The 10,393-nt window shown below is 36.6% G+C and overlaps 1 protein-coding gene across 4 annotated transcripts in view; it reads right to left on the bottom strand.

Moving 5' to 3' along the window:
• Positions 1 to 948: 948 nt before the first annotated feature.
• Positions 949 to 10,393, bottom strand: part of LOC133639229 (tumor necrosis factor ligand superfamily member 14-like) — a 36,039-nt gene continuing 26,594 nt past the window's right edge. For 2 of the 4 annotated variants that reach the window (XM_062032400.1, XM_062032397.1), the window contains exons 3-7: positions 3,719 to 3,787; positions 3,601 to 3,634; positions 1,980 to 2,042; positions 1,645 to 1,882; positions 949 to 1,559 (exon numbers count right to left, since the gene is read on the bottom strand). In XM_062032400.1, the coding sequence (XP_061888384.1) occupies positions 1,370 to 1,559; positions 1,645 to 1,882; positions 1,980 to 2,042; positions 3,601 to 3,634; positions 3,719 to 3,787 (594 nt within the window). In that variant the 3' untranslated portion in view covers positions 949 to 1,369. The remainder of the gene's footprint in view (positions 1,560 to 1,644; positions 1,883 to 1,979; positions 2,043 to 3,600; positions 3,635 to 3,718; positions 3,788 to 10,393) is intronic. The other 2 variants (XM_062032401.1, XM_062032399.1) reach the window with 2 other exon arrangements.

Here is a 10,393-nt window from a genome sequence, read left to right as displayed (position 1 = left end):
CCGAAAAACTCAATAAGTCACGGCGTGATGTGACAGGTCATGACTCTAGACCAGGGGTCACCAAAGCGGTGCCCGCGGGCACCAGGTAGCCCGTAAGGACCAGATGAGTAGCCCGCTGGCCTGTTCTAAAAATAGCTCAAATAGCAGCACTTACCAGTGAGCTGCCTCTATTTTTTTAATTGTATTTATTTACTAGCAAGCTGGTTTCGCTTTGCCTGACATTTTTAATTCTAAGAGAGACAAAACTCAAATAGAATTTGAAAATCCAAGAAAATATTTTAAAGACTTGGTCTTCACTTGTTTAAATAAATTCATTATTTTTTTTACTTTGCTTCTTATAACTTTCAGAAAGACAATTTTAGAGAAAAAATACAACCTTCCTCTTCTTTCCTGACAATTTAAATCAACGTTCGAGTAAATTTATTTTTTTTATTGTAAAGAATAATAAATACATTTTAATTTAATTCTTCATTTTAGCTTCTGTTTTTTCGACGAAGAATATTTGTGAAATATTTCTTCAAACTTATTATGATTAAAATTCAAAAAAACTATTCTGGCAAATCTAGAAAATCTGTAGAATCAAATGTAAATCTTATTTCAAAGTCTTTTTAATTCATTTAAAAAATGTTGTTCTGGAAAATCTAGAAGAAATAATGATTTGTCTTTGTTAGAAATATAGCTTGGTCCAATTTGTTATATATTCTAACAAAGTGTAGATTGGATTTTAACCTATTTAAAACATGTCATCAAAATTCTAAAATTAATCTTAATCAGGAAAAATTACTAATGATGTTCCATAAATTATTTTTTACATTTTTTCAAAAAGATTCGAATTAGCTAGTTTTTCTCTTCTTTTTTTCGGTTGAATTTTGAATTTTAAAGAGTCGAAATTGAAGATAAACTATGTTTCAAAATGTAATTATCATTTTTTTCGTGTTTTCTCCTCTTTTAAACCATTCAATTAAGTGTAAATATCATTAATTATTAATAATAACATAGAGTTAAAGGTAAATTGAGCAAATTGGCTATTTCTGGCAATTTATTTAAGTGTGTATCAAACTGGTAGCCCTTCGCATTAATCAGTACCCAAGAAGTAGCTCTTGGTTTCAAAAAGGTTGGTGACCCCTGCTCTAGACCTACTTTGAGACAAGACCTGTAGTGAGGCTTGGTCTGTTACGGTTTAAAATCATGTGCAACAATTGCGAGGAACAACTTTTTATTGTCAATATCGGCTGCTGAGTTTCATTTTTTTAATGTTTTCTGCTGGTGGTGTGCCACTGGACATGTACCCTGGCTCAAAAAAGGTGGAAAAACACAGCTCTAGTCTGAATGTCAGATACTGTTTACGTGAGATTACAATCAAGTCTTTTTAAGGAGCTACCATAAAAGCCCCCATGAAGTTTTCACTCTGTCCAGGGCGCAACTTGTGTATGTTATCCACCATGACAAAAATGTGATCGCCAAACTGCAGGTGGAAGATCCCTGCCAAGAAACTGTCCCACAGATCCTCCCCTCCTGAAGACCTCCCACTTGAAGGTTTTGGGGTCCAGCAGCGGGACCTGAATCAAACAGTCCAAGAGTACCGTTGTCGATTGAAAACAGTAGTGGTTGTGTAACAACAGAAGAAGGGAGGAAGGAACTAACCGTTTTGATTTCATAAGTTCGATAGAGTGGTCATATGCCATGGTGTCTTTCATCACCTTGTGCTGGGTGAGAGAACACGTCTCTGCTGCATTTAGTTGCACTTTGGAGTAGAGGTAGTAATACCCTTCTTTCTCCACCAACAGGCGGCCATTGCTGTAGCTCATCTGGTAGGTGACGGCGTCACCGACTTTGTCAACCCACTGTACGACATTTTTCTCCCCGATCGGACTGCTGCTACCTGATTTGAACACGATGTTTTAATCAAAACTTTCAAGTAATACATGTAAAAAAACAAACTTTTATTTATGGGTACTGTTTAATAAGAGAACTCTTACACATCAGGTGGGCAAACGGCTTTTGTCCCAGTAGAGGCTGCGCTCGGTCAACCTCATTGGAGCCTGTTTTTAAAAGGTACACAGATAACTTTACAATGAATTCATTCATTTTAAAACTTTAAAATATTTTCGACCAACCTACCAACTTATCATCTACCTATCGACATACCATCTACCTACCTACCTACCCACCTGACGAACTACTAATCATCCAAACCAACCAACCAACCTAACTACCTACATATAATACCTACCAACCAACATACCTACGAACCTACCAACCAACATACCTACGAACCTACCAACCTACCAACTAACATGCCTACCTACCAACCAACATACTAACCTTCCTACCTACCTACGAACTAACCAACCAACATAACTACCTACCTACAAACCAGCATACCTACCTACCAACCAGCATACCTACCTACCAACCAACCAGCATACATATCCACCTATGTGCCAACCTACTACCTACCTATTTATATACCTGTTTTTAAAGGTAGGAGGATAACTTCACAATGAATTCATTCATTTTACATTTTAAATCGACCAACATACCTACATATCTACCTATCGACCTACTGACCTACCTACCTACCAACCAACCAACATCCCTACCTACCAATTGGCCTACCTACCTACCTACCTACCTACCTACCTACCTACCTACCTACCTACCTACCTACCTACCTACCTACCTACCTACCTACCTACCTTCCTACTAACCAACATATTTACCTACATACCTATCATCTAAAGCAACCAACCAATTTACCAACCTACCTACCAACCAACCAACTAACACACCTATCTACCTACTAACCAACACACTTATCCACCAACCAACCAACCAATCAACCAAAATCTATTTATATACTGTACCTACCTGCCCATCCATTATCTACACATTTTCCTACCTGTTTTTAAAGGGAGGAGGATAACTTTACAGTTAATTCATTCATTGTAAATCTTATAGACCAACCAACCAACCTACCTACCTACCTACTGTACTTACCATCAACCAACATCCCAACCAACATACCTATCTACCTACCAACCAACCAACACACCTACCTACCTACAGTACCTGCCAACCAACCGATATACCTACACACCAACCAACATACCTACCTACCAATTAATATAACTACCTACCTACTTACCTACCTACCTGCCCATCTACTACCTACCTACCAATTAACATACCTGCCTAATTACCTACCTACCTACCTGCCCATCTACTACCTACCTTTTTACCTACATACGAACCAACTAACCAACAAACCAACCTACTTACCTACTTACCTACTCACTAACCAACTTACCGACCTACCAACCAATTTACCTACAGATCTACCTACGAACCAACCAACCTACTATCTACCTACAATACCCTATAATATCTATCTATCTATCTATCTATCTATCTATCTATCTATCTATCTATCTATCTATCTATCTATCTATCTATCTATCTATCTATCTATCCGTCTATCTGTGTATCTGTTTAGTAGTAATAATAATAATAATAATAATAATAATAATAATAATAATAATACTACATCATTTTTATAGTAATAATAACAATTATAATAATGATAGTAATACTTAATACCACCAGATGTCATGTGGCCTCTGAGGGCACCAAGCTGAAAGAAAGAAAAGAGCCAGTGGGTCAGTGAGGCAATCTGGCAGACGGATATGATTGATTGCGTACATCATTTGGCACTAACCTGCTTGGCAAATGTTTTAGGGTTGGACAAGTTTTGACAGAGTGGATCAGACCCACAAATGGAAAATACCTGCAGGGGAACATCAGAAGAGAAAGTCATACAACATGTGTCAGTCTGCAGGCAAAGAAAGTTAAAAAGCAGTAAGTGTTTAAAAATAGACAAGAGATGTGAGGTGTGGAGATTTCATCACGTCCACACACATGCACGAGTAAAATGTGGCCATCACAAGATCACATTCGGACATGCCACAGATATGAAGGTCAATGAGCTACTGAGTGTGTTAAAAGAAAGAATCGAAAATATGAATTGTTTAGAATTGTCAGAGAGACTTTTTCCAGCTGACTCTGTCACACGACTTTGTTTTACTCAATCCAACATAAGCACTTTTGACGTTTTACTCCATTTTTCCAATCAAATTGAGCCCAAGTCCTCACGCTGTAAAAAGTGACATGACAGTGTGTGAATCGCAGTCAAAAGAGACAAGGCTAGTTAGTAACTGGTAAAAAATAAAAATGCATATACTGCGCTGCCCTCTGTGTCAGTAATAATAATAATAATACCTGGGATTTATATAGCACTTTTCTAAGTACCCAAAGTTGCTTTACATGTGAACCCATCATTCATTCACACCTGGTAGAAATGTAAACATTAAAAAACATGACACACTGCTAAAGCTTACCCTATTTTTACCATAACAATGTAAAAGGTTAATAAACTCCCTCGTATTCTCTTTTTCTTTTGTAATTCAAGTATTCATAACATTTATGTATTGTTGCATTTGAAGCAATTATAATGTTGATAATAGACGTAAATATTATAATTATTCATTTTCAATATTATTTATATTGGTATTGTTATTGTTCCATTGTAGTGTAACAATGTTCATTATGATTACTGTGTTAATACTATCTACTTTATTAATTTGTTTTTCTGTTTAATTGTTAGTATCAAATTTGTATATGTAGTATTTGCCGATAGTTTTGGGGTTTTTGTTGTTGTTGTCTCTCAGTCTTCTACCCTGCTTGTCCTCACAATTTCTCCTTCTTTCCTCTTTTTTTCCGTCTTCTTTCTATCCCCTCTAAACATATCCAAACATAATAAAGTCAAATACAAATAGGGCAACCAGTAAATCTGTTCAGCAGATATGGGCATCTATGTCAACAATATTATTTGTGCGTGTGTGGCTAGACAGGACAGGTTAAAAGAAATAATTTTTAAAAATTCACATTTTAGTCTGCAGGGAATTCCACTTCCAACTAAAGAAAAATTGTTGGGGTGAGTTAGAAATGTTAAAAGTTTTAGTTGCGCATATGCTAACTTTAGCCCTGTTATGGTGTCATAATTGACCATATAATGTATATATTTTGAGGTACACCCACACACACTATCGTTGTAATGCATTAAAATGAAAATTAGCTACTGAAGAAATTAGAAGTTACTCCCTAGTTACCCAGTACTTGAGTAGTTTTTTCACAGAATATTTACTCTGACTCAAGTATTTGGATGACTGCTTATTACTTTTACTTGAGTCTTTTACTTAAGTAAATTGTTTTGCTACTCTACCCACTTCTGGAACAGGTGTACACATGCAGCTTTCCCACGGGTGTGGTACACTGGAGCACACACAGCCAGTCAATTGCATAAGAGTATCTTAAAAATGAAACAAAGTAATGTTCTGGAGATAGATATCAGGAAATGTTTTCCCTGAAGCAGAGGCAGGGCTGGCAGTAAGAGATGAGTAAGGTTTTGCATAAATACAGCAGTGCCCCGGTAGAGGTTTATGCCTAGCAATGCTTAATAATTATGTATAAACCGAAGATAATTATTCCAATGATTTCTAATTACTGTATTGAATGGAAATAATCTTTTACAAATGTTTTTTTGCTTATGTTTTTTGGTGAGCTTTTGTGGTTTTTAGGGGTGTGGGAAAAAATCGATTCGAATTCGAATCGCGATTCTCACGTTGTGCGATTCGGGATCGATTCTCATTTTTAAAAAATCGATTTTTATTTTTATTTTTTATTTTTTGTAAAAAAAATATATATATATATTTTTTTTTTTAATTAATCAATCCAACAAAACAATACACAGCAATACCATAACAATGCAATCCAATTCCAAAACCAAACCCGACCCAGCAACACTCAGAACTGCAATAAACAGAGCAATTGAGAGGAGACACAAACACAGAACCAACCAAAAGTAGTGAAACAAAAATGAATATTATCAACAACAGTATCAATATTAGTTACAATTTCAACATAGCAGTGATTAAAAATCCCTCATTGACATTATCATTAGACATTTATAAAAATAAAAAAAAAAGAACAATAGTGTCACAGTGGCTTACACTTGCATCGCATCTCATAAGCTTGACAACACATTGTGTCCAATATTTTCACAAAGATAAAATAAGTCATATTTTTGGTTCATTTAATAGTTAAAACAAATTTACATTATTGCAATCAGTTGATAAAACATTGTCCTTTACAATTATAAACGCTTTTTATAAAAAAAAATCTGCTACTCTGCTTGCATGTCAGCAGACTGGGGTAGATCCTGCTGAAATCCTATGTATTGAATGAATAGAGAATCATTTTGAATCGGGAAAAAAATGTTTTTGAATCGAGAATCGTGTTGAATTGAAAAAAAAAATCGATTTTGAATCGAATCGTGTCCCAAGAATCGATATTGAATCGAATCGTGGGACACCCCAAGATTCACAGCCCTAGTGGTTTTACTCCAGGTACATCGCTTTCCTCCCACATTCCAAAAAACATGCATTTTAGGAGATTCCATCATCATCATGGAGTACATACTAAAAAATGTTGGGTTAAAAAAATAACCCAATTTTAACCCAACTGCTGGTTCAGAAAAGGACGAACCCCTTATTTGAGTTATTCTAACTCAACATTTTGGGTACATTTTTTCAACCCAACTTTTGCGTTGAATTATTTAACCAAAAAGTTGAGTTATGATAACTTAATGTTGGGTTATTCCCAACCAAACTATTGGGTTAAATTATTTAACACAAAAGTTAAGTTATGCTAACTCAATGTTGGTTGATTCATAAGAAAACTATTGGGTTGAAGTTATTTAACACAAAAGCTGAGTTATGCTCACTACAATGTTGGGTTATTCCAAACCCAACTATTGGGTTGCGCAATTTAGCGCTCCTTGACCCAATAGTTGGTTAAAAATTATAACCCTTACTGCTGTTTTGTCATACTCCTTCCCAACTACTGATCACAATTATTTGTATTCCATTAAAATATACTCAAAAGCAGGATATAAGTGTCATTTTTTTTTCTTTACAAGAATTGCCGTGTATGGTCATAGTTTTACTGCGTGGATCGTTCTCCCAGGATGCAGATAGGACTCCGGATGCAAGATGCAGGTAAGGAAATGATTTTTTGTCCAGAAATCATGCGGTATACAAACAAAAGAGCACCAGAGTGCCGATAGCATGGGAAGCTAACGAAATAGCGAACAAGAAAAGCTTAGCATGTAAACAGGCAAACAAAAAGGCGAAGCTTAGCTCAGGAATCAAGTTAGTAGCCGTCGTAACTGTTGCGTGGAAGCAAATAAGAAAGCCAGAATGAGTGTGGCGAAAACCAGGGAATAAGTAGCTCTCTGATTAGTGCCCAGGAGCAGGTGAGCGTCTTGAACACTAATCAGAGGCAGGTGAAAACAATCTGCAGTCATGGTAACTAAAACAAAAACCCAGGGGTGCTCAAAACAGGAACTGAGGGAGTCAAAAACTAAACAAACATGATCGGGGCAGTGGATCATGACAATAGTAGTTCTATACAGCATGCTCAAATATTTTCATGTGATTGTAAATAATGTTAATTGTGAGGAACTGGCATGGCTGCAGTTTTTTGAGACCCCAAGATGCAGGAACCAGCAGATGATGAGAGGGTAAGATGATTTTTTATTATCATCAACAGAAATAAAGCAGTCTTGCACATAAACGTTCCCCGACATAAAGCGACCTTCGAGCACTGAGGAGTGCTCGAGTGAAGCATAAATAGACATATGCTGATTGGCCACAGGTGTGGACCAGGTGCCAATCAACAGCAGGTGAGTGAACGAACACAGTGCTCAGCGGAACAAGCAGGAAGTGGAAACCAAAATAAGAGCACTGATAGGAAGTAAATATAAAAAAAAAAAGGAAACAAACAGAAATGAAGTGACAGATGGTCACATTAATGAGATTAAAATTCCCTTCAAGAAAAAAGGACCTTTTTAATAAAAAAAAAGCCTTTTACCCAAAAATGCATTACTCATTGAAAAATGGTTCATAGTTTTGAAAACCCAGAAATTGAGTTAAAATAATACCCTTATAACCCAAAAAATGGATTGCTCTTCACAAAAATAACTCAGAAATGTAACCCAACACTCGCAACTCATAAATTGGATTATCAAAATAACACAGCATTTTTTAGTGTGTATCAGGCCTGTTTGCAGACATGGATAATCAGGGCTGTCCAGTCTTCTCTGTTGTACGCCTTGTCTAGAAGTTCTATATTGTTGATATTTCTAATGAAGTTTCCCAGGCTTTATCTGACTGTGATTTTATTTTATAAGTGCAAATCAGCAGGATTGTTGCCAGTGGCTAATTTCCATCTTCCGTGCCTGCTGCAATTAATGCCAAACACATAAGAACAGCACAGCACCAAACAACGGGTCAACAAGGCCATATCGTTGCGCTTTTAATATGAGAGCAAGACAACTGGAGCTATTTTTGACACACAAACATGTGTGCCGTTTAATCAGACGAGCCGTGGTAAACTTGTACAATCAGCAACTCCAAATGGCGATCACAACAAACGCTAACCTCGGGTCAAACTCAGATGGTCATTTAAAGCAAGGGTGTCCAAAGTGCGGCCCGGGGGCCATTTGCGGCCCGCAGGTCATTTTTTAACGGCCCCACGGCACATTTTAAAAATCTGATTGAAAAAAATGTTAAACATTAAAAGTGGTATAAAAGAGCAAACAGGTGAAATGTAAGAAGAAAATGTTGTAATGTTTACTCTAATAACACAAAGCTGCAATGCAGGCTGTATCTTTCTTTAAAAAATAATAATGAATCAAAATCAATGTCATTATGAATTATTGACCTATTCAAGGCTCCAATTACGTCACATTAAATATTTCACTTTGAGATATTTTTTGGGGAAAATGTTGCATATTTTGTGTTTGCCATATAAAAAACTGAGCTGTTTTTTTTTTTTTTTTCAAAGAAGGGCCTAAAACGAACAAACAAAAAACATAAACAACAATAAAACTTATAATTGACGGATAGATCTGAAGTTGATATCGAGATTTTGGGGTTGAAAGTAAACAGTAAAAAAAATTGATAATATATATTTTTAATACTTTAATGAGTAGGACCCTTGTGGATCCCTAATAATTGTAGTGTGATTTGTTTTTAAGTGTCATTACTCAAAAAATAATAATGAATCAATGGTGTTATGAGTTATTGACATTTTTAAGGCTCCAATTATTATATAATCTCAAATATTCCACTTAAAAATTTTATGGGGTGAAAATATTGCATATTTTGTGTTTTTTTCCATAAAAAACCGGGTTTTCTTTGACAAAAAGAGCATACAACTTAAATCTTCAAAAACATTATATTGACAGATAGACCTAATGTTGATCTAGCGATTTAAAACGTGAATGATAATAAAAATAACAATACTGAATAATGACACTGTGGATGGGGGCGTGGCCTGAGGGCCTGCCGCGGAACGGGGTGTGCCAGGACCGGCCTCGAAGACAGCGACAGGTGAGTAGATGGCCCAGGTGGGCCTTGTTTTCTAATCACCTGTCGCCTTTATTAGCAGCAGCCGGTATGAGACACGTAGTTGGAGTTGGAGGTGCTGATGAGCGGACACAGGGGGAAAATACATTGTGCTGGAAAGCAGAAGCCTATTGCTATTTATGAGAATAAAACAGTGTTGTATCCTGAATTCCAGGCTCTCTTGGCAGTGTGTGGTGGTCCGAAGAACCCGCTAGAGGGCAACCTCTACAGACACATTTTTTTATTTTTTTTGGACCAAAACCCTTTGGGGTCCCTGGGATCAAGCCTGAGTGGAGGCCTAAATGAATATTTTTTATACATATATTGTATTGGTTTTTAAAATAAAAAATATCAAAATGGCCCCCGCTTGCTTAGATTTTTCAGAGTGCGGCCCTCAGTGGAAAAAGTTTGGACACCCCTGATTTAAAGGGGCCACACCGAATTACTCGCTCCTGACTGCATGGATGAATGCCAACCGAGAAAACCACTCACAACGTTGTCATGTGTACAAAAGAACCATGGCAGTGAATAATTACGGCAAAAACAAAGTAGACAGGTGAAGTGAAGTGAATTATATTTATATAGCGCTTTTCTCTAGTGACTCAAAGTGCTTTACATAGTGAAACCCAATATCTAAGTTACATTTAAACCAGTGTGGGTGGGACTGGGAGCAGGTGGGTAAAGTGTCTTGCCCAAGGACACAACGGCAGTGACTGGGATGGCAGAAGCGGGAATCGAACCTGGAACCCTCGAGTTGCTGGCACGGTCACTCTACTGTGGTGAATTATGTCAATAAAGCAACCGCTACAATATACAACATCAAAACACATATGTTGTGTGGAGAATGCATATATTTTGAAGTGTTC

This window comes from Entelurus aequoreus, linkage group LG22 (genome assembly GCF_033978785.1).
Source record: "Entelurus aequoreus isolate RoL-2023_Sb linkage group LG22, RoL_Eaeq_v1.1, whole genome shotgun sequence".
Classification (NCBI taxonomy): domain Eukaryota; kingdom Metazoa; phylum Chordata; class Actinopteri; order Syngnathiformes; family Syngnathidae; genus Entelurus; species Entelurus aequoreus.
The sequence above is the reverse complement of the archived record's forward strand: the minus strand, read 5'-3'. Positions and strand labels throughout refer to the sequence as shown.